Source organism: Pocillopora verrucosa, chromosome 8, assembly GCF_036669915.1.
Source record: "Pocillopora verrucosa isolate sample1 chromosome 8, ASM3666991v2, whole genome shotgun sequence".
Lineage (NCBI taxonomy): Eukaryota > Metazoa > Cnidaria > Anthozoa > Scleractinia > Pocilloporidae > Pocillopora > Pocillopora verrucosa.
Genome location: NC_089319.1, coordinates 19,511,696 through 19,535,975, shown reverse-complemented (window position 1 = coordinate 19,535,975; position 24,280 = coordinate 19,511,696). Strand labels below are relative to the sequence as shown.

At 38.5% G+C, this 24,280-nt stretch overlaps 3 protein-coding genes across 4 annotated transcripts; 1 reads left to right on the top strand and 2 right to left on the bottom strand.

Annotated features, from left to right (window-relative positions):
• Positions 1-40: 40 nt before the first annotated feature.
• LOC131778153 (zinc metalloproteinase nas-4-like) lies at positions 41-7,034 on the bottom strand. Of its 2 annotated transcripts, none has more exons than XM_059094537.2 (8): positions 6,854-7,034; positions 4,758-4,922; positions 3,429-3,546; positions 2,932-3,113; positions 2,596-2,826; positions 1,993-2,152; positions 1,706-1,808; positions 41-995 (listed from the first exon to the last, which is right to left on the bottom strand). In XM_059094537.2, exons 1-8 carry the CDS (start codon positions 6,921-6,923, stop codon positions 894-896), a joined length of 1,131 nt encoding a protein of 376 aa, XP_058950520.2. In that variant the 5' UTR covers positions 6,924-7,034; the 3' UTR covers positions 41-893. The 2 variants fall into 2 exon arrangements, with proteins under 2 accessions (XP_058950520.2, XP_066027370.1); XM_066171273.1 differs by having other exon boundaries at positions 3,483-3,546.
• Positions 7,035-14,801: 7,767 nt separating this feature from the next.
• On the bottom strand, positions 14,802-15,850 carry LOC131777646 (uncharacterized). The gene is made up of 2 exons (XM_059093961.2): positions 15,600-15,850; positions 14,802-15,139 (listed from the first exon to the last, which is right to left on the bottom strand). Exons 1-2 carry the CDS (start codon positions 15,848-15,850, stop codon positions 14,944-14,946), a joined length of 447 nt encoding a protein of 148 aa, XP_058949944.1. The 3' UTR covers positions 14,802-14,943.
• A 6,573-nt stretch (positions 15,851-22,423) lies between these two features.
• Positions 22,424-24,044, top strand: LOC131777656 (uncharacterized). The gene is made up of 2 exons (XM_059093973.2): positions 22,424-22,755; positions 23,905-24,044. Exons 1-2 carry the CDS (start codon positions 22,529-22,531, stop codon positions 23,978-23,980), a joined length of 303 nt encoding a protein of 100 aa, XP_058949956.2. The 5' UTR covers positions 22,424-22,528; the 3' UTR covers positions 23,981-24,044.
• Positions 24,045-24,280: the final 236 nt, after the last annotated feature.

The following is a 24,280-nucleotide window of genomic DNA, read 5'->3' as shown; positions in this document are numbered from 1 at the left end:
CTAGCCTTTAGAAGAAATAAATGTTAACATGGCATTTAATTTTTATTAGTTAAGGAAAGTAATTATGTATAATACAGAGGATGCAGCTTCAACACAGAAAGGAGTTTTACATTTACTGCAATATTAGTTAACTGTCACTAAGATTATAAGAAAAACACCCTTAAGGTTGAAATAGAGCTCCTCTTCACATGTCACTTGAGGTGAACGTGAAAATTTACTTGTCTCAAATGACATAATTAGTGTGGTAAGTTAATGAGGATGGTCGTGTGATCTGATCATCCCGGCGAGAGACGTCTTAGAAACGAAGTCGTTCGTTGAATTCTAACCGCTAGCTGTGACAGCCATCACCCCACTAAGACTCTAACAATGATTAGCCTTCTGGCAACCTGAGCGGAAGTGACACTAAGAGTCACGTAAAATTTGACTGTCGTCCGTACCCGGGAAGGTGGGAAATTTGAACCGTGCCTGGGTGGAGTGGGGAATTCGAACCGGAGCTGTCAAGTCTTTACAGCGGAATAAACGTATTTCATCCTTTAATAGGGGGTTGTTTAAAGTTCACTTTTACAGTCAAATGGATCAGAAGTAAGGGTCTACAAGAAAATAACGGCTAGGCCGCCCGATTGTGCTCAGCAACTTGAATGAACCAATCAGAAATTTGAATGAACCAATGTTTAAAAGTTCTAATTCCCGGAGGTTTAATTATTTGCCCGAGGGGGAAGGGGGTGTTGAAGCTTCGAATTGATCGATGCATAACTTCGTTGACGACTTCCGCTCAGGACTTAGATCACCCGGATGATCAGACTACACGATTATTTTTTACTTCTGGGCTTAAACCATTTAATACAAAAACTGAAAATTATCTCGACTTAAATTATCAAATAGAAGTATATAAACTAGGGAGAAGGTTCCAATATCTTGGTGTCAGAACCTCCACCAAACCAGCAGAAACACGGAAAAGAAACATTCACACGCCTCTTTCTGTTTTGAACTTGGATCTGAGAAACAAATAAAACCACAAGGGTTGTTGGATCACAACAGAGCTGAGGAAAATGAAACCATTCTGGCGGAAGGAGACAGAGAATCGCTGAGGTAGGTTTGGAAACAGAGCGGATGGGAACGACCCGCTTTCATTTCAATCCTCCTTCCTTCATCTCCCCCCTCTCCCTCCTCTGCCCAGCCGTAACCACAGCCTCCAGTAACGGTACCACGCCTCATCCTACTTAAGCTACCAAAGAGCCTAACTCCAGTAATTACCTAACGGCAGCTTGGCTTTCATTAAGGATCACACTCTGAAAATTGCTGAAATTGCAATTAGCCACTGAGAGAAGTTCTTCCCATGGACCGTAATTTTCTTTCCCTTCGCTTTATTCTAGTTGACCACCTCTTCACCTTTAAAAAAAGCTTGATCGATCTAAACTACTTCAAAACTACTCGTTCAGTTTTGATGAGTTCTTTTTTTCTGCCATTGTCATTTTCATCGAAAAATGAGAACTAGTAACTTTACTTGTCCCCCCCCACTCCTACCGGACTATCAGTCCATTGAAACTACCCGCCATCTCGGTCTCTTCTGGGGTATCCTCTCAAGCTGCCTCCAAGTTTGTATAATTATACCAAAAAGGTTATAAATCTGTACTCAACTCCATCTTGCGCGTTTAAGGTTACTCATCTATACTAGACTCCAGACTTCCGCGTTTCAAATTATCACCTTGTCTAGGTACCATGCTCCTCCGTATCCTCTGTCGGTAAGTCTGACCGTCAGTTTGATCAGTTTTCCAAGGTTTGGCGAAATAACGTTAAATCTGTCCACACTAAAAAAAAGGAGAAAAAATATGAGGCTACAGTTCGATTCAGCATCTCTCCCCCTTTCTACCGAAGATTTTGACGCTCTGATGTCCTCCGATGAGGAGTGATAACTAAAAACATTACAGTGCCCCTTTAATAACCTCTCATAATGGTTGTCAGGCTGACGTTAGCATTGAACTTGATTCTCACCTTCTCATCTCAAAGGCGCTCTTTTTACCCGCTAATTCTTCCTCGCCTGAATTCCGCAATTGGCCGACAGCGTTCTGCCCAAACAGCTCTATAAACACTTGTCCATCCGTTCCCGCCAAATATTTGTCTCCTGTGTACACGGTTACTTCATAGTTGACCACTGTGAATCAGAGAACACACATTTTTTGATGCAGTGAGTAAATGATTTGAATATGTTGGTGGCTGTATTTTTAAAGGCGTGGTTTTCCTGCGGTGCTAATGATATGACCCTGATTAAGGAAGTCAAACGAGAAGAAAAAGCAAGAGTGATTTTTCAGTCGAATGATCGTGAATTGAATCTTGATGATCAGCTTTTCCATTTCAAATAGAGTTCGATAGTAATTGTTTATTCGGTCATTATCAGTCGTTCTACTAGGAAGGTCGGTTACGGTGGTAAAAAAGCATCATAACATCAGAATACTTAAGCATAGACGTATTTGAAAAGGAAAAAATAGTGATTGGAAGGTGAATATGATTTAATTTGGCGCACGATGATCTTCTTGTTGTGAATTTCAAAATATACTTGGACTATGGATGCGTTGCGTGCCTATGTTATTGCAGTACCTTGTCTGAGTGCCTCGGGACAGTTATAGAGCAGGTTAATTTGCAAGACATCCACAGCAGATAAAGAGTTGACGTTACCAAGAGGCATGTTTGGATCTGATAGGGCCTGGATGGTGTCCTTGTTGTTTTTACTAAACTCTTTGTTGGAGTAGTGCATGATGGACTGAAAGTCGTATGGTTGACCCAGAGTTGTGACTCCTCGCTTGCGGATTTCAAACTGCTTGTCGTGATCTGGAGTGTATGAAAGAGAAATCGCCTTGTCAATGCGACTACCAAGCTCTTTTAAGAGTTGACCAAGAAAGAAAAGCAAAAGTAGTATTGCGTAAGACTGCTCACCTCTCTTGATGTTATCCCATAATATCTTGACAAACTTATCTCGATCTGGTCTGGTATGCTCGTGGAAAAATCCCAAGGCGTGCATCAGCTCGTGAGTCACATGACCTCTGTTCTTACAGCCGCTTCCCAGCGACAAAAGCTGTTTCCCGCCTTTTTTGCCGATGTACGACTCACAGACATTACTGGAGTGAATAGTAACAAAATATTGTTTACATCACAGAGTAATATTCTCCAATGAAAACGGTGGCAGGTTTTTACATTTTAATTGCTCAAATTTGCGTGAGTGCATCGAACAGTCGATTAAGATGGAAAATCAGACTGCATTTTCGCGCAGGAGCTTAGCCCGCAAATCAACAACAGCTATAAAAGTATTAAGGTACATTACTGATTACATGAACAGGGAGCCAATTGCAAGGAAAAGGAAAACTACAAGTAAAAAATATTATACAGAGTGGTGAATAAAAAAGCAATGTCTAAAATTTGCCCCTACTCCTTACTTGCTGTCTTCGTAGAATTCTATGTAATCCTTTTCATCTTTTCGCTCAACGAACCTGATGCAAGTGTGCTTAGCGATAACACTCGCTGCCTCTTTGATAGTTTCCTCATCGCTATAATCTAAAAATTTAAAAGACTTTTCAGTTCGAATTGAAATATAGAAAATTTTTAGCTCCTGTTGATCCAAAGAAATATCATTTCCTCAAACTCTGCCTGCTATTGAAAACCATGAGTTGAAGAACAGATACATCGTAGCCAGAGGCTGAGAGAAAGAGTCATTTATGGTAGTGAAAGGGGTCTTGATGCCGGTTACTCAAGGGCAACGGAGGCAAACATAACGAATGTCAAATACATACATACTTCATTGTTACCTCCCCAATGGGGCTTTTCAGGAACAATTATTTAAATTACTAAAGTTACTAATAACTACACAATTAAAATTAATTAAATTTAAGAAACATTTACAATATTATCTAAACTTTATAGTCGAGAAAAACACTAAAAATAAATGAAGTTTAGAAAGTATTTACAAAATTGTCTAAAAGCTTATTCTTTAAGATACGTTTAAAAACTTGAACCGAACGGCTTGATTTTAAAAAGGGGTCTAAATTGTTCCAAAGTCCAATAGTTCTGTAATAAAATGTTCTTTGTCCTGAGGCTGTTTTAAAAAGAGGTATATTAAGCTTTTGGCCACTCCTAGTTGTACGCTTGGTAACTTGCTCGCGGGTAATGAATTGTGACGTCAGATATATGGGGGCGTGTCCGGAAATGCATTTAAAAGCCATGGTAGCTTGGCGGTAGTATAGTTGGTCCTTAACGGGTAACCAAGACAAACTTTTTAAGTGGGGAGTTACATGATCGTACTTTCTCGCGCCACTAACGATTCGACATGCGAAGTTCTGCACAGCCTGCAATTTCCGTGTATTTTTCTCTGTGCTATTTGCCCAGACGTTCGAGCAGTAGTACAACTTACTGAAAACTAAGGCGTTTATCACGGTTAAAATAACAGCAATAAGAAACTAGAAAGAGTTTAAAAGGGTTATCGTTAGTTGAAGTGTTACTTAGAAGAAAATAAAGTTCAAATCAGTTCGACGATAACAAAACCAAATCATTTCTTTCGTCTTTCCTATGACATATCCTGAGGTAGAAAATGCCAAAGATGCCATGTCTTTTACTGAAGGTTTTTGAAATTTGCACTTCATTCCATGCATTCGACACACAAGGAATAAGTAGATTTCTAGTGCTACTACTGCCCCCTGCCCCGCCCACTCCACGGGAAAGATCCAAAGGCGAGGGAAAATTCGTTAGCCGAGGAGGAGCTTTGTACTTACCAAGTCCTGAGAACCAGCCTCCTAACTTAACAGTGTAAGGAATGAAGATATTTGTGACCTCCCTGTTGCTGTCATAAGTGGCTGACCACAATTGTCCACGATAAAGTACGGCTTCCCGTTTATCCTGATAAATATTTCCTTCTGCATGGTTTTTCCGTTCTGAAACTGAAAGAACTGATACAATTAAGCTCATTATAGGGAAACAAGTCATTATTTTTCGCCCGAGGGAGGGGGAGGGGGAGGGGGAGATCACATGGTTTTCAGGGGAAATAGTGAGGGAAAGCAGTCGTCGCCAACGGCTGCATTTTGAGTCCTTGTTATCCGTAAACCCTGAATTTGTCGAACTTGACCGAAATCGTTTTGCAAAATGTTAGTGACTCTCATCTTTCATGATCATTCGCACTATCGTGAAATATTCCTTGCCCGTGTCTTGATATCTTTTGTTTTTAACAATAGAATTTCAAGCTTTCACATAGTCTGATTTTCACTTATTAATATTTGCGTAGTCACCAAACAGATGAGAGGTGAAAACACTAGCCTAATGGCTAGTCACGAAAGCAACGCTTCACTTTTCCCCATAAAAATTCGCCGATTCCTCATGTCAGTAACGATATAAGGCACATATGTGAAAATCAGTGTGTGTACACCCCTGAACGTTGAAAATATATCAAGTCGAAGGAACAGTTTTGGTATCGGTCCGCATTTTTGTCAACAAAATGAACACATATCGGTTAAAAAGATGAAACGTACGGACACGTGCAAAGCTGTCGATTGTCACGGTTTCTCAAATAGTGACATCTCATTTACATCTACATCTACTTTTAATAAGTTGGTAAATTCTGTACAGACATCACATCAACCGACTCAAAGCGAGAAGAATATATTGTGATCCAGAAACGGGCAAGGAATATTCCACAATAGTGCAAATAATCGTGAAAGATGATCGCGGAAAAGCGATTGCGTGACGCTCGGTAAGTGGTAAGGTGACACGTTATCACGCACTAGACGAAAAAAACGGTATAAATTCTCAGTCTGCATTTTGCACCCAGTCTGTAGTCTGCACTTTGTACCTAGTCTGCATTTTTTACCCGATCTGCAGTCTGCAGTCTACATTTTGTACTGACCGGATTAGATAATATTGGAGCTCCAAAAAAACAAATTTTAGTGAGACTATCTTGGCCGCTATGATTGATGTGTGGACTGTATGTTGAAGAGCTCCCGAGGAAAAGCACAATGATAGAGCAATGATTACATTATACCAACTGAAGACGAACGCAAATGCGCGGCTTACCAATATGGCTGTCTCTGGTGCTCTTCCGCCTTTCGCGTGATCACAGCGTGTGTTGAAATGAACCCGCTACGGATCCTTTAGGTGAGAACATTTTGGCTTCTCGACTCAAGTTGCACTTTTAGAAGTTCGGAAATGTGATTTGAGGTTATTATTTTTATTATTTTTAATATTATTTTATTATTTTTATTTGTTACTTTTTATTATTATTATTTATTATTTTTATTATTATTAAACCATACAAAAATTTTATTTCTTTCCACGTGAGTTTCTGAACTTCATCGAAATTAATTTTGACGTTCACTAAGTGGGGAGGGGTAGCATGCGAGACTACTTCCATTCACGGTTTACAATGCAACTTCCGTCTGCGGTCGACAACTTCCGTCAAAATATGCTTCACCACAATACCTCATTCATTGCTTTCAGCATGAATGACCTAAAAACAATACATTGCCTTTGGGACAACGGCTTTGTTTTGAATAGAATGGGGTTATAAGGAAAGCTTTAGACTCTGGCAATTTTTCTGCCTGAGCTGCTTCAATGCTTTTGTTGGGTCAGCTCGAAAACAAAACATTTCAAAAAATTCAAATAGTTTCGTACTTCGTCACGAATCGTCAACCCTATCTCCACTTTTGATTTAAATCACAATCAGTACCATTCCAGCTCAAATTGCCGAAAGTTTAGGAAGCGACGAACACTAAAGAAGTTTGGGAGACTGGGAGACTGATTTGGAAATGTTCATTTTGGACATGAGTTTTCCTTCATATCATCCAATGTCCAATTCGTTTGACAACAAGTGCTCACTTACCTGAATAACATGATACGTTTATCACCCAAGCAAATACAAAGAGCAACGTGAAACCTCTTATTTTGAACATCGTCCTTTTGCAATAAAATTTTCAATCACCTATGGGGTCAAACAGCCGTTAGAAACTACTGGAATGGCTCTAAGCCGTAGTCACTCCTCGGCCCGTGGTTTTTTCTTTGACTGAAATTCAGCGACCGTTACAACTGAAGTTTTTTTTTGTTCCAAAACAATCAACTGCTAATTATGATTTGCAAAGCGTCCTTTGTTCTGCATATTAACGGTAATCTGATGCAAATGAGGAGCGATAGATATCAGTGATATTTGTACTCGTGCCTCAAAGTCACGCGTGCTTTGTATTCAATTTTGAAATGTGTGATTGGCAGTTCCACCCCACAAGTGATAACGGCAATTTTCACAAGAGCCGCTTTTTTCTAAGTTTGACGGGAAAACGCAGTAAAGAAGATTAAATAGGGCGAGAAATTTTTACACGCTGATCCACAAAAGCCAAGATTTTTCTTAATATTTTGATATATTCAAAAAAATGATACCCCTAAACAACTTACAAGCTCGTCCTGAAGGTGAGACCGACATCTTCTCCACGAGGCGTGGAATAAAAATTTCGTGATGATGGTTTATGCTTATTCTCTGTCCTACGCTCGTCCCAGAACGAACGATATCTTTCTCTGTTCAAAGGCCGAACCAGAAATTTGTCTTTTCATTTTATCATTCTACTTACTTACACTTTTATTGATCTCAGAGGTATGCAAGAAGCGTGTCACATGTAAAGCTAGCAACGACCTTCCGACTCAACAAAAAATGTCTGAAGCGTAGCCAATGCTCTACTGGTGGTGGAGCTTCAGAGGGCGAAATAAAAAATATCTGGGACTGAATTATATCTTTCTCTAGGGGAATATCTCTTTCCACTCTAGAGAAATCAATTTTTGGTAATATTTTTAAAATGTTCCCATCACCTTTTCATAATCTCCACTGAAGGAACGTTTCGTCTATTTTACCCTTTAATGCCCAAGATTTCATATGTAATTCTCCTTACTGTCTGCCATACAGTTCTTATGATGCTAGTTCTGAGAATTTGGTACTGGATCAACTAGAAAATCCTCAAACTTATATTTTTCTTTATTCTCATCACCCGTCTGTTTGATATTGTATTTATATTGTAAGGAGGAATTCTGTCTTGGTCACTCATGGGAGTTAAAGGGTTAAGAGACGCAATGGCCTCATAGTCAGTGCACTGGATTCCAGGGGGAGGGGTTCGGATTGGAGACTTGAACTGGTTGATGTGTTATGTTTTTGGACAAAACAGTTTATTCTCACAGTACTTCCCTCTACCCTGGAGTATAATTAAATGGGTACGGTCATGGGTACTGTCAGGAAAGCCAGATGAAATGCTGGAGGGGAGGGGTAACCTTGCGATGAACAAGCATCCCATCCAGGGGGGGAGTTGTAATACTTCTTGTCGCTTCATGCTAAGGAAACTGAGATAAACACCGGCTGGGTGGGCACTAGGCTCGAGTACAGACTTTGCCTTTATCTTGTTGCGATCACGAAGGTGTCCCCCGAATGCAAGATTCACTAATTAATGAAAGAACAGCAATATTTGTCTCCCGTAAATTTTCTTCTAAAAAGGGAGAGTCTAACCGGATCTGCGCTACTTCAGGAGTTTATGGCACGGCACAAAGACTCTGCTCGCATATGTTTGCGGTGATCTTGTCTCAGTAACCTTCAGTTTTGCAATTTGGATCAATAATGAAAAAATGATCATCAGGTGAGGCCATTCTTGTGGGGAAAACGCTCGTAAAACATAAATTGGACTATAGAACCAGTCGGAACTGCTTGCTAAAATTGTTCATGTCTTGTATTGGACTTGTGCTGATTGTATTCCTCCAGTTTTCCAGCCCTGTGCCTTACTGAAAACTGCTATTATTAATCCTTGAATTTTCGAGAATCAAGTTTAACATCATTCAAATGCCGAAGTGACACAAATCTAAAGCAGAAAGGTTAACTCTATCTTTCATGTAAACGCGATGCTAAACCTCTCTAGTGTTGTGAAAGCACTCGCTCAAGAGCATAGCTTATCCTCGTGTTGCATAAGATCTATATTAGGAATTGTACAATTCTAGTTCAGTATGTGAACGATGTTTTTACCGTGATGTAGTTGTGGCATTACAAACTCCGCACTTAAAGAACGCGTACGGAATAACATGCAACTGAATGTGTTTTATTACCAGATGAGTCAGTTCACAAAACTTAACTTTTACAACTTTTTGCTTACACATTTAGAGTGTGAATGGCAAAGATTCTCGTAGCCTCGATTTCTAACAGATTAATTCAGTGGGTAAGTCCCTTTACTTCTTCCCAAACGGGAGGCGGGGCTTTGGCAATCTTGGAATCCGGAATCTTGGTTTTGGGATTCTCGGGATCCGGATCCTTGGTTTTGGAATTCTTGGAAGCGGGACTCTTGGCTTCGGGATCCGGAATCTTGGTTTCGGGACTCTTATTCTGCGAAAAAATGGTTTTGGATCTTCTTGGACATCATTGCTTCTGAAAGAAGACATGAGAAGGCAATTATAATTTCTTTCAGTTTCCTTCAGGCAATATATGGAGTAACCAGCTGAGTTATTTCCCAAAATAAGCTAAATCAGAAATATTGTTTCTTTTTGGAAAAATTCTGATGCGGCATTTGGTTGGGAAGAGGATGGGGCAGGTCATTTTTAAGACCTGGATCCAGAAGGAGGTCATTTCCATATTACTCCGTGCTCTTTCCCGTTTTCGTGAATTATTAGCACATACAAGAGGATATTTCGGCAAGTACCAGGTTCTTATGTTTGCACTAGCAAACATTACGCCAGGCTGCTGATCGGAATGTAAATGAATAAGAAATCCTCCGAAATACCAGACCCCGAACCGCCCATGATATCTGCAACCCCGTGGAGTTCATAGATTTCATTGTAAATACTGATAATTTATCAAGTGCCCTTTCTTTCCTCGCAGATCTTCATTAACTTTGGCTCCAAAACCATAAGTAGATAAACAGCGGTTTCAAGCAAAAAGCAATTAACGATCATCATCCGAGCTTAGAAATGCCTTCATTCCGATAACACAAATTGCATGGTGGCTTAAATTTTCGATCCAAACTCGAATGCAAAATGAAACTGATGTTTTGATTAGCTTTTCTCAAACATTTTACAGCTAATTACAGTTAATTAATTTTTAACCCAAATTCTCTTTTTCCCTTTAGCCAGAGTATCCTTTGCTGGTGGGTTGGGGTTGGCGTCTGATACCTTTTACTAAAAACTGACGCAGTGATACAAACAAAAAACGTCCGCGTTTGTGATGGCAGAAGAAACACTCACCTGTTTGCATCCTCTTCACTCTCTTCATCTTCATCATTCTCAACTTCATCTTCGAAATGATTGTAATCGCTCAGATCATCTTCAAATCCTTCATCTGCATTGGCGTCGACTGCATCCTTCACTGCGCCATAATCGTCGGATTGTTGGGTTTCATAGGCAGCTTTTTCTAGGGGTTCATACGATACAACAACTTGCAAAGATACAGCCGCGCAGAATGCCACAAGGGCGGAAAGAACAAACTTGTTCATTCCGGTATGTTCTTGCTTGGTTACCAAACAACTTAGCAGCTCCTTTGTGGAAGCAGTGTTGCTCTGATGATTTTTTTCGTTGTAGAGGAACATTTATATTAGCGGGAATCAGGAAAAATGTACAAATAACTTCAAAATATTGTTCCAGTAATTGATTATACCGGCCTTTTTAGTCAACACAAAATTTTTTGGGTTCTACTTGCTCTTCAAGAAGACTTTTAAAAAAGACTTACGTTTTTCCGTATTTACATAAAACGTCTAGCCAATGCGTTATTTTAAGATTTCTGTTGTACTACTGGAGATCCTTTGTATTTCTTTTTTAATCTAACAAATCAGAGGAATGTTTTTTCCTGAGAAAAATTACATATTTTGTTTAAGTTACAAAAACGAAAATTTTCATCGCTGTTGTAATGATGTGCCACGTTTTCATTTTCGTTCTTTTCGGTGCAATTATTTTACTATTTTTGTTTTTAAGAGAACTTTTTCTTTGGTATTTCCTGTGCCGTGCACAATTGAGCCTATATTACGTAACTGAAGGGAGAGATTCACCTCGGAACCAATACTCAGAGCTAATACTCAGAGCTACGTTTTTAAACAAATGATGGGTGCACCATCTACGTTTTTGCATTTATACTAAAGAAATACTTTGTCTATGTTCTTTTTGATGTTGGAACACTTCGATTGACGTGCATAGTTGACGATATCACAGCTAATGTCATGGCACGACATTTGACGTTCAATTCCCCGATATTGCAGTTTTTTTTTTATTCATTAAGGTATGTAGCCATAGTTAGCAGAGGTGTCTAGCTAATTGTTTTAGGCTACTGTTAGGTTTTTTTGAACCTGATCGTGCGCAACATTCATAAGAATTTCCAATCATTCACAACCAACTAATAATATTCAAATATCCAATGGCAAGGTTTATTTAAACACATGAAAAGAGATTATGCGCGCTTAGCGAGATTGCAATCAACACTGCGGCTTTGCTGCTTTCATCTCAGATCTAACCATATGGGGAGCACGGAAAAAAAAGCCTCTTAAAAGAAATTTACAGAAGGAGCAACGGTTCCCAGGCCGCATGCCCTGAGCCAGGTTGGTGTGTAAAGACCAAAGCCAAGAGATTATAACCTCTCGCTTTAGCTCAATACTTAGCAGGGCGAAGGAGGGAAGTGTACTACAATGTATTTATTGAATATTGCGCTGGAGATTTATCTCTCACGGGGTTATTTAAGTTTTCTTGTGGAGAAAATCAATTACTCATTATGACTTTGATGATATCGGACAAGAAAGCAATGTTACGAAATAAAACTCGCAGTTTTGATTATGTCTTATATTAGTTTGGCATTCAATTTTCCTTTTTATTTACTAATTAAAGAGGAAAGTAACGCAAATATTTGTTTGGCCAACATCATTAACAGGTTTCCAATATTATTTTGAGATCTTTTGCGAAGGTATTTTTAGCCGTATTTCTCTGTAACAACTAGAGGTGATCTAGAGTAAGAATAAATTTTGAGTTCGTGTTCGAGCAGAAAGCTATTTTCCTTTTTTCTATTCGAGAGAAAACTTACGCGTTCACTAGTCTTCGTCAGGTTGCCCAAGAAAACTTGTAGAAAATATTCTCTTTCTTAGAACTCGAGATAGTAATTCCGCAGGCATTTGCTGACCCTTATCAAGGCTTGGCGAGAAACAGAGTTTGCTTTTTTCTTGTTGCAAGGGTGTCTCCCGAATGCAAGATTCACTATTTAATGAAAAAACAACAATGTCTGCCTCCTGCAGTATTGCTTCTGAAAAGGGAGAGCCTAGTCGGATGTGCCACATTTTCATTTTTGTTCTTCTTGTTGCAAATTTTTTTTTACACTTTTTACTTTTAGTGAGCTTTTTCTTTAGTATTTCCTGTGTCGTGAACAATTGAGCCTGTTATGACGTAATTGAAGGGTGAGACTCACATCGAAACCAAAATTGACTATATCAGAAAAACATTGTTTTGTTGCTGTTGTTCTTGATATTGGAAGACTCTTGGTGTGCTATTGTAATGAGGTTACATATGACGCTGACGCTAAAAAATTGACAATAATTAATTTAGAACTCAGTGCTATGTTTTTAGACAAATGAGCCGTGCATTGCTTCATTTGACACTGTTTCATGTACTAAATAAATACTTTGTCTATCTTCTTATTGGTGTTAGACACTTCGATTGACGTGCATAGTCATCTCACATGTAATGTCATGGCACGACATTTGACGTTAATTCCCCGATATTAGGTATTTATTACTATTATTATTATTATTATTATTATTATTCATTAAGGTGTGTACCCATAGTTAGCGGGGGTGTCTAGCTAATTGTTTTAGACTACTGTTAGATTTTTCGGACCTGATCGTGCACAAAATTCATAAGGAATTCCAATCGTATCTGGCATTCACAATGGCATTCACAACCAACTTATAAAATACTGCACATCAAAACATCCAATGGCAAGGTTTATTTAAACACATGAAAAGAGATTATGCACGCTTAGCGAGACTACAACCAACACTACGGCTTTGCTGCCTTCATCTCAGATATAACCATATGGGGAGCAAAAAAAAAAAGCCTCTCAAAAGACATTTACAGAAGGAGCAACGGCTCCCAGGCCACATGCCCTGAGCCTGGTTGTTGTGTAGAGACCTTAGCCAAGAGATTATAACCTCTTGCCTTAGCTCAATACTTAGCAGGGCGAAGGAGGGAAGTGTACTACAACGTATTTATTGAATATTGTGCTGGAGATTATTTCTCACGGGGTTATTTAAGTTTTCTTGAGGAGAAAATCATTTATTCATTATGACTCTGATGATATCGGACAAGAACGCAATGTTAAGAAATAAAACTCGCAGTTTTGATTATGTCTTATATTACATTGGCTTCAAGTTTTCCTTTTTATTTACCAATTAATATTTAAGGGGAAACTAAAGCAAATATTTGTTTGGCCAACGTCATCATCAGGTTGCCAAAACAAACCCGAGGAACTTGCCGGGCGAAGGTATTTTCAGCCGTGTTTCTTTGTGACAACTAGAGCAAAATTTTGAGTTTTCCTTAATGTTCGTGTTCGAGCAAAGAGCTATTTTCCGCTGGCATTTGCTGACCCTTGTCAAGGCTTGGCGAGATATAGACTTTGCCTTTTTCTTGTTGCGGGGGTGTCCTCCGAATGCAAGATTCACTATTTAATGAAGAACAGTAATATTTGTCTACTGCAGTATTGCTTCTGAAAAGGGAGAGCCTAACCGCCGAGTCTGTGCTACTTTAGAGGTTTATTGCAAGGCACAAAGACTCTGTTCGCATGCGTTTGCGGTAATCTTTTCCTAGTAACCTTCAATTTTACAATTTTGTATTAATGATGAAAAAATGATCATCAGATGAGGCCATTTATGGGAGGAAAACACCCCCACACGCAAATTGGATTTTAGAACCAGTCGGAAGTGTTTGCTGACGTTGTTCATTTCATGTATTAGACTTGTGCTGATAGTCTTCCCCCAGTTGTCCTGCCCTGTGCATTACTGAAGACTAATTTTTTCAATCCTTGAATTGTCAAGAATCAAGTTCGACAATTTTCACATGAGATTCCTAAGCTAATTTTTTTCTCCCTCAACTTGCTTGAAAACCCAGTTAAGATTAGGTCGTCACATAGCTGTCCTTTTTTTCCGAATCAGCTTGCACGTGCGTGCATTGCAACATTCGTCCTATTTAGTGCAAGCAATGTGTACGTCCGATTCTCACGCCAGAACCGCTACGAGGCCCACTCACTCGCGCTCATTATAGAGATTTAGCACCGCGTTTATACGAAACATAAACGACAAGATTGACCACGTGACCACGATTTCCCCATTTTTTGCCATTTTTCCTGCGTACTGATTGGGCTTTGCCATTTCTATTTGAAAGTACCAAGCTATTTCACATTTGTTCTATACGTAAGATTTTCACTCTATCTTTCATGTAAACGTGATGCTAAACTTCTCCTCTAAACCTTTCCACCAGGCTAGTGTTGTGAATGGCAGGTAACTTAGTATTAACAACTGAGGTGAAAATGTAAATTAACCACCGTAAAGGGTAAAAAAGCTGACGTTTCGAGCGTTAGCCCTTCGTCAGAGCGATCATTGTGATAGATAGTGTTGTGAATGCACTCGCTTAAGCGCGTAGCTTATCCTCGTGTCGCATGAGGTCTAGTATTAGGAATTGTACAATTCTGAGTTCAGTATGTGAACGACGTTTCTGCCGTGATGCAGTTGTGGCACTAAAAACTCCGCACTTAAAAAGACGCGTATTGAACAACATGCTACTGAATGTGTTTTATTACCAGATGAGTCAGTTGATTAGTTCACAAAATTTAACCTATTAAAACTTTTTGCTTACACATTTAGAGTGTGAATCAAAGACCAATGGCAAAGATTCTCGTAGCCTCGATTTCTAACAGACTAATTCAGTGGGTAAGTCCCTTTACTTCTTTCCAAACGGGAGGCGGGGCTTTGGCAATCTTGGAATCCGGAATCTTGGTTTTGGGATTCTCGGGATCCGGATCCTTGGTTTTGGAATTCTTGGAAGCGGGACTCTTGGCTTCGGGATCCGGAATCTTGGTTTCGGGACTCTTATTCTGCGAAAAAATGGTTTTGGATCTTCTTGGACATCATTGCTTCTGAAAGAAGACATGAGAAGGAAGTTATAACTATATTTTCTTCAGTTTGGGCAATATGTGGAGTAACCAGCTGATTTATTTCCAAAAATAAACTAAATTAGAAATATTATCTCTTTTCGGAAAAAAAAAGTAACTAACGATCATCGTCCACACTTAGAAATGCCTTCATTCCGATAACGCAGATTGCATGGTGGCTTAAATTTTCGATCCAAACTCGAATGCAAATGAAACTGATTTTTTGATTAGCTTTTCTCAAACATTTTACAGCTATCTTAGTTGTGTACATTTACTTAAACGAAGAATCGTTTAATTAATTTTTAACCCGAATTATCTTTTTCCCTTTAGCCAGAGTATTCCTTGTTGGTGGGTTGGGGTTGGCGTCTGATACCTTTAAATGAAAGCTAACGCAGTGATACAAATAAAAAATGTCCGCGTTTGTGATGGCAGAAAAAACACTCACCCGTTTGCATCCTCTTCACTCTCTTCATCTTCATCATTGTCAACTTCATCTTCGTCGAAATGATTGTAGTCGCTCAGATCATCTTCAAATCCTTCATCTGCATTGGCGTCGACTGCATCCTTCACTGCACCATAATCGTCGGATTGCTGGGTTTCATAGGCAGCTTTTTCTAGGGGTTCATACGATACAACAACTTGCAAAGATACAGCCGCGCAGAATGCCACAAGGGCGGAAAGAACGAACTTGTTCATTCCGGTATGTTCTTGCTTGGTTACCAAACAACTTAGCAGCTCCTTTGTAGAAGCAGTGCTACTCTGATGATTTTTTTCGTTGTAGAGGAACATTTATATTAGCGGGAATCAGGAAAAACGTGCAAATAACTTCAAAATATTGTTCCAGTAATTGATTATACCGGCCTATTTAGTCAACACAAACTTTTTTGGGTTCTACTTGCTCCTCAAGAAGACTTTACGTTTTTCCGTATTTACATAAAACTTCTAGCAGATGCGTTATTTTAAGATTTCTGTTGTACTACCCGAGATCCTTTGTATTTCTTTTATTAATCTATCAACTCAGAGGAATGTATTTTCCTGAGAAAAATTACATATTTTGCTTAAGTTACAAGAACGAAAATTTGCATCGCTGTTTCATTGATGTGCCACGTTTTCGTTTTCGTTCTTTTCGATGCAATTTTTTTTTTACTTCTTTTGCTTTTAGTGAGCTTTTTCTTTGGTATTTCTTGTGTCGTGGGCAATTGAGCCTATATTACGTAATTTAAGGGAGAGATTCACATCGAAATCAAAATTGGCTATACCGGAAAAAGTATATTTTGTTGCTGTTTTTCTTGATGTTGAGAGACTTTGATTGGTGCGTAAATGTAACGAGGTTACCAATAAAGCTGACGCACAAAAGTAGACAATAATTAATGTAATACTCAGAGCTACGTTTTTAAACAAATGAAGGGGTGCACTATTTACATTGTTGCATTTATACTAAATAAATACTTTGTCTATGTTCTTTTTGATGTTGGAACACTTCGATTGACGTGCATAGTTGAGGATATCACAGCTAATGTCATGGCACGACATTTGACGTTCAATTCCCCAATATTGCAAGGTTTTTTTTTATTCATTAAGGTATGTAGCCATAGTTAGCAGAGGTGTCTAGCTGATTCTTTTAGACTACTGTAAGGTTTTTTTGAACCTGATCGTGCTTACTCAGCAGGGCGAAAGAGGGAAGTGTACTACAGTATATTTATTGAGTATTGTGCTGCAGATTTATTTCTCACGGGGTTATTTAAGTTTTCTTGTGGAGAAATCAATTATTTATTATGACGCTGATATCGGACAAGAAGGCAATGTTACGAAATAAAACTCGCAGTTTTGATTGTCTTCTGATTTTTCCTTTTTTTTCTATTAAAGAGAAAACTTATGCTAATATTAGTCTTTTCGTCAGTTTGCCAAAGAAAACTTGTAGAAAACATTCTTTTTCTTAGAACTCGTTGAGGTAGTAATTCCGCAGACATTTGCTGACCCTTATCAAGGCTTGGCGTGAAACAGAGTTTGCTTTTTTGGTGTTGCAGGGGTGTCTCCCGAATGCAAGATTCACTATTTAATAAAAAAAACAGCAATATTTGCCTTTTAAGTGAGCTTTTCTTTAGTATTTCCTGTGTCGTGAACAATCGAGCCTGTTATGACGTAATTGAAGAGTGAGATTCACATCGAAACCAAAATTGGCTATACCAGAAGAAACATATTTGTTGCTGTTGTCCTTGATGTTGGAAGACTCTTTGTGTGCTGAAGTAATGAGGTTACATATGAAGCTGACGCTAAAAAATTGACAATAATTAATTTAGAACGCAGAGCTACGTTTTTAGACAAATGAGCCGTGCATTGCTTCATTTGACACTGTTTCATGTACTTAATAAATACTTTGTCTATGTTTTTGTATTATTTTATTTGTCTATGTTGGACACTTCGATTGATGTGCATAGCTGATGATTTCACATGTAATGTCATGGCACGACATTTGACGCTTATTTGCCGATATTAGGTTTTTATTATTATTATTATTATCATTATTATCATCAATATTATTATTATTCATTAAGGTGTGTACCCATAGTTAGCGGGGGTGTCTAGCTAATTATTTTAGACTACTGTTAGGTTTTTCAGATCTGATCGTGCACAACATTCATAAGGTGAGGCGGCTCTTAGAACTCGTTGAGGTAGTAATTCCGCAGGCATTTGCTGACCCTTATTAAGGCTTGGCGAGAAACAGAGTTTGCTTTTTTCTTGTTGCAGGAGTGTCTCCCGAATGCAAGATTCACTATTTAATGAAAAAACAGTAATATTTGTCTCCTGCAGTATTGCTTCTGAAAAGGGAGAGCCTAGCCGGATGTGCCACATTTTCGTTATTGTTCTTCTTGTTGCAAATTTTTTTTACACTTTTTACTTTTAAGTGAGCTTTTACTTTTAAGTGAGCTTTTTCTTTAGTATTTCCTGTGTGGTGAACAATTGAGCATGTTATTACGAAATTGAAGAGTAAGATTCACATCGAAACCAAAACTGGCCATACCACAAAAAATATATTTTGTTGCTGTTCTTGATGTTGGAAGACTCTTGGTGTGCTCATGTAATGAGGTTACATATGTAGCTGACGCTAAAAAATTGACAATAATTAATTTAGAACTCAGTTCTACGTTTTTAGACAAATGAGCCGTGTATTGCTTCATTTGGCACTGTTTCATGTACTTAATAAATATTTTGTCTATGTGTTTATTGATGTTGGACACTTCGAGCCTCTTAAAAGACATTTAAAGAAGGAGCAACGGTTCCCAGGCCACATGTCCTGCGCCAGGTTGGTGTGTAAAGACCTTTGCCAAGAGATTATAACCTCTTGCCTTTGCTCAATACTCAGCAGGGCGAAGGAGGAAAGTGTACTACAATATATTTATATATTTATGAAATAAAAATCGCAGTTTTGATTACGTCTTATATTAGCTTGGCTTCAAGTTTTCCTTTTTATTTACCAATTTAAGGGGAAACTAAAGTAAATATTTGTTTGGCCAACGTCATCATCAGGTTGCCAAAACAAACCCGAGGAAATCATTTTGAGATGTTTGCGAGGGTATTTTTAGCCGTGTTTCTTTGTAACTAGTAGAGGTGATCCAGAATAAGGATAAATTTTGCAGGAAGCTATTTTCCCTTTTTTTCTATCAAAGAAAAAACTTACGCCAATACTTTTTGTCAGGTTGCCGAAAAAAAAAACTTATGGAAAACATCCTTCTTCCTAGAGCCGCTTTTTTAGCTTGTTGATGCATGTCTTTATTTTGTATACCACGTGTGCTTAAGATCCTCAAATCATGACACGTAAAAACGCAATATCCTATCTACCTCGTTTTTCGTTTATATTTGCTTCTGTTTGTGACAAAATCCTTGGTTTCAAAAACGATCATTGGATGGTTGAGGTAATAGCTAGTTAAACAGTGGTTGAGTATTTGGACGATAGTAAAGGTGGTATGGTTCTAAAAAAAACTATGGTGCTGCAACGGTGAGAGAGTATAACAGGGTAATTTAGTATTAATAATTGAGTAGATAACGTAAATAGGCCACCGTAAAGAGTTTAAAAGCTGACGTTTTGAGCGAATGACGAAGGGGTAACGCTCGAAACGTCAGCTTTAAGACATTTTACGGTGGCAAATTTACGTTATTAACTCAGTTGTTAATTCTAAATTACCGGCTAATAGCGGTGATAGCTTTGTAGAAATCGAGGAAGTCGATAGTTTTTCTTGATGTTGAGAGACTTTGATTGGTGCGTAAATGTAACGAGGTTACCAATAAAGCTGACGCACAAAAGTAGACAATAATTAATGTAATACTCAGAGCTACGTTTTTAAACAAATGAAGGGGTGCACCATTTACATTGTTGCATTTATACTAAATAAATACTTTGTCTATGTTCTTTTTGATGTTGGAACACTTCGATTGACGTGCATAGTTGAGGATATCACAGCTAATGTCACCGTAAAGAGTTTAAAAGCTGACGTTTTGAGCGAATGACGAAGGGGTAACGCTCGAAACGTCAGCTTTAAGACATTTTACGGTGGCAAATTTACGTTATTAACTCAGTTGTTAATTCTAAATTACCGGCTAATAGCGGTGATAGCTTTGTAGAAATCGAGGAAGTCGATAGTTTTAGAGTGGTTGAGGTAATAGTTTAAAACAGTGGAAGTGATATATGTACAGTGGTCGAGGTATTAGACCGTTTCAGCTTGTTTCACAGATTTAGAAGCTCCAACAGCAACAATATCATGTATTTTCTAAATTCGTCTTTTGTCTCGGGTTTTGCGAGAGACAAACATTCTACGAGCTAAAATATCAACCGTGAAACATGAAAATTTTGCTATATATGAGAAAATTTTGTCCTCTTTCTAACGTGACCATAACAGCAACATGTTTTTTATCTGTATCTCTGCTTTATCCTTTCCATATTGGCTGAATTTTTAAATGCCTTATGCCAAATCTCAAATAAAATCAAGTTTTAAAGAAATCAAGAGTAAAACACAATATCTGACATCAGGAAAAGCCGATAAAATTTATTTTGGCTTTTTAATGTTTTTAAAGTATTATCGTCTGCTTAATACCACAAAGTCATGGCGCGCAAACGCAAATTTACTCTTTTCAAGGAACTTAATATGTTTTTAGACAGACATTCAAATCAAAATTTCCACTTATGACCGTTAAAGAAGTAGGTGAATATAATTGCACCCAAATAAAGATTCTTCAGTCATGACTCATTATCATCTATTGTATTAACCCGGGCCCCTTACCTCCCACGAGTGACCAGGAGAGAATTTCGCCTTTTAATTTCAATACAATATAAAGCATAGAAGTGGTTGATCTAATATCAAATTTTCAAATTGACGTCATTACAATTGTATGTCAGAGGGTAAAGAGAATTACCAATGAGGTCGTGGGAGTTAATGGATTAAAGATGGGGTATATCCATCGCATGAGTACAGCCTGAAGAGTCTCATATACGAATTTTGTTGAAGAAAATACGAAATCAAACTCATATAGAGACCACGAGGACCAAGAAAACGTCTTTTGGAATAACGCTGTAACTGGCCAAAACACTAATATACATCTACAACTTAACTTTTGTCCAACTACAGAAAACTTTTTAAGTGACCGTGAGAAACTTTTAGCGATACTTTTAATATCAGTAACTTCCCGCTGGAATTTTCCTCGAAAGAAAAACGTGGCCTTGGTTAGGATGTAAAATAATATCGATTTAAGTCAGGAAGTCCTTCAAAAAGAAATTTGTTCTTCTAATGCACGCAGAAGCCATTCAAGCAAGAAGTTTAAGGTGGAATATTCGTAACGCAGGCTGGGTAATCAAACAATTCCCTATCACGACAAAAGCGCACTGAAACGAATGAAAAAAAAAAATGCTTTATCGCTCACAAAACCATAAAGTAGAATTGTTGAAGAGCTCCACGTTTAAGACACCTTTTACCAACTGATAAAAAAAGAGAGGTTGCGAGAGAATATTGCGGATGTTGAAGTTGCTACAGGCAAGGCTGCTCGCATTCTGCGGTAGCTATTCTTGATGACACCCAGTCTTTCAAACTGCACATTGCAGATGTTTGCAATTCTTGCTTCTATCATCACAGGAAAATTTCAGGGACTAGAAAGTATTTAACCCGTGACGCCACTGAAATAGTTATCCACGCTTTTGTCACCTCGAAGCTTGATTATTTTGACTCTCTGTAACATGGCCTTCTTTGGTTTTTTTCCCCTAAGTTACAGGCTGTTCAAAATTCTGAAATCTAAAGCTCCTGCGAGACAACCTGGCTCTGACGCCCGAGAGATCGCTTTTTGCCCATCAGAAGGTTCACACGTGCGCAGACGTTTGACCACTCGAGTGTGGTCTACGATCCTCAGAGCACGGGGGCTTTTCCCGAACAACATAGTCGAGTGTAGGCGTGTATCCTTCATGTTGCACGTTGGTTTAATGCCTTATCCTTCCCCTGAAGGTAAGGAAGCAGTCGACATGGAGGGGAGGATGCCGCAGTCAAAATATGTTCCTAATTGTTCTTAATTTGCGCGATATTATCACTGTATAAAAGGTAAACGAATGCCGCGTTTGAAGTGCATCTCTCGAACTCTGACAGCCATGCTAAGAATCTTTGCGGCTTTTCCCTATATTTTCCAACGGTCGCCTGCTCTGCGCGGGAAGTTAAAATATTGGCTGAAAGAGCATCGTTTTTGACATCAATGGAATTGTCCTTTAGAATTTGTAAGGTGATTGCTAATAAATGTTTCCTTCAGAATTATTAGGGTAAATCTGGAACTACATGTTTGTGTCCACACTTCTTACTCAAATCAATTACATTATTAGTATCATTACCTCGGGTAAACAATACGATTTCAGACAACCAGTCTCTATTTCACTGGGAGCTCACGCGAATCAATATCAGCTGATAGAAACGCTGTTAAAAATTACAGGAAAATGAACAAGACAATACTATGGTATTGTGACAGTGACATGATCTTTCAGTTTTGTAACTCTTCCAGCTCAATAAAGAAAAGTTAGGAAATACATAACAGTACCGGACTTTAGCAAGTAACGCACGCACTAGTGATTAGTTCTAATTTCGAATCGGAACACTTTAACGGTTTTTCTATTTATTAATCTTTTTCGTGGCGACGACTTATTAGTCAATACCAATATATTTGATCGACCTGAGAAGCTGGCGCATAAACTATAATTGGAGAAACAATATTTTTAAGTGTTAGGCGTTTTTCCAGAGTGACGCTTGCATAAAAAAATCCCTTCCCAAGGAAAAACTATCAGTGTAACTTGACCACCTTTCAAAGTTATCTGTCCCTTACTAAAGGACCAACTTAGACAAGGTCACCACTATGAACAAGTTTGTTCTCTTCGCCATGGTAGCATGGTCCACAGTTCTATTTCAGCAAACTGTCGTTTCGGAAACATTTGGGAATGAGGAAGCGAGAGATTTTGGGGCCGAGAAAGAAGTATCAGCCAATGCAGTTACAGATGAAGGATGGGGTCTTGATTATCTGAACGATGACTATGACTTCGACGAAGACGAAGAAGAAGAAGAGGAGGAAAATTTTCCGGAAAGGTAACAGTTTCTCTATCCTTTCGCAAAGTAAACAATTTAGTCTTATTCCACTATACCTACATTTTTCAGTCATTCATTAAAAATGTCTTCTTCTTCCTCGGGAATCCGTGATGAGTTTGCTTCAGTTAGCAATGCGAACAAATAATCATGCTGTGTTTGTAAAGGCGTAATACAACAACTAATATCCCTTTCATGGCCCACGAAAAATTCAAGACATTGGAGAAAGGGAAGAAAAAAACCCAAAGAAAAAGCACTAACTAGCTTGGTGGAGAAATTTACTTTTGTTGAGTAAATGTTTGCAAACTGCGGCCGCGTTTCACTCAGTAAATTAAAATAGAAGAACTGAGTTCAAAATCACGGTGACGGTTAGAGCGATATATTGATTGAATTTCTGAGACGAAAATAAATATTTTACAATCGTGTATATTGGTAACAGTTGTCACGTCTGTAAAGCTTGCATTATTAATTTATGCATGTAGCGGTAGTTGGGTGTAAGGATTTTTCGCGCTCCATGCTCATGTAAACTGCTTCCCCCATTCCATCCACCCCAGCTAAATAGGCTATTGTATGTTGCGTTTTCAAATTCATCCGGCGTGGGACGAACGGAGCCCTAAAAACGCGGATGTCGTCAAAAACTGTGTAACCGCGTGGGGTCTGTGTCGAGAACGCCGTGTCCGTAGCCGGGAAAGGTAAGTTAAGACAACGGGTTTCAACGGCGCGACTAACCACTGATAAAAAATATTGTGGCGAGCTTTTTCCGCTCCAAAGTAGTAGGGAATTAATATTATTACAAAGTGATTACCACGGCCACCAATAAAAAATTGGCTCTATACATGTACTAGTATGTCAACCCTTCACCCTTATGAGTGACTAGCATCTAATTTCTCCTTACGATATCAACCCTGAATCACACATTTAAGTCCTGAGATTAAAGCAAATGATCACAAATGAAAGAAGGTATTGATTTTTTAACATGTTCTCCTTGTCAGCAGCCTTAGGAAACGTAAGGAGAATAGTTTGGAGAATATGCGTACTGATCTTAGGGTTAAAGGGTTACAGAATTATGACCAACTGCTGACTGATGTTATCCTGTGACTGATGTTCATGAATCTTTTGTTCAAACTGAAAAATTATGTCGTTTGCCAACAGCTTTGTGCAGGAAGACCCAAAACCATTCTGGGGTCACAAAAACAGAGTGGGATTGCATAAGGTTCGGAGAAATTGAGTCGGAGAATGCCGCGTATAAGGACCTCGATTTCAAGAATCCCACACACAGGAATCCCAAGGATCACAATCATGAGAACAGTAACATCTTAATTTCTTAAAGAAATAGAAGTAAAAATATGTTAATCTGCTGATCTGAAGTGTTTCAGTCTCCGCTTGAAAATGATGTGTACTGAAAATTAATTACTCGCTTGTTGTCTCAGCCATAGTTAGTAGAGGAGCCAAACGTTTTAATAAAGCACGCTTTACTTCACGTCATCAGAATGACTGGTTACTCTCGCTTTTGCTTAAGATATTACTT

Coding starts and splice junctions, on each gene's coding strand:
- LOC131778153 (XM_059094537.2), bottom strand. CDS start 6,923: ATGTTCAAAATAAGAGGTTTCACGTTGCTCTTTGTATTTGCTTGGGTG. Junction 4,923..6,853: donor AAACGTATCATGTTATTCAG/GTAAGTGAGCAC, acceptor CAGTTCTTTCAG/TTTCAGAACGGAAAAACCAT. Junction 3,547..4,757: donor AGGCTGGTTCTCAGGACTTG/GTAAGTACAAAG, acceptor TTAAATTTTTAG/ATTATAGCGATGAGGAAACT.
- LOC131777656 (XM_059093973.2), top strand. CDS start 22,529: ATGAACAAGTTTGTTCTCTTCGCCATGGTAGCATGGTCCACAGTTCTA. Junction 22,756..23,904: donor GAGGAAAATTTTCCGGAAAG/GTAACAGTTTCT, acceptor GTTTGCCAACAG/CTTTGTGCAGGAAGACCCAA.
- LOC131777646 (XM_059093961.2), bottom strand. CDS start 15,850: ATGAACAAGTTCGTTCTTTCCGCCCTTGTGGCATTCTGCGCGGCTGTA. Junction 15,140..15,599: donor AGTGAAGAGGATGCAAACGG/GTGAGTGTTTTT, acceptor GTCTTCTTTCAG/AAGCAATGATGTCCAAGAAG.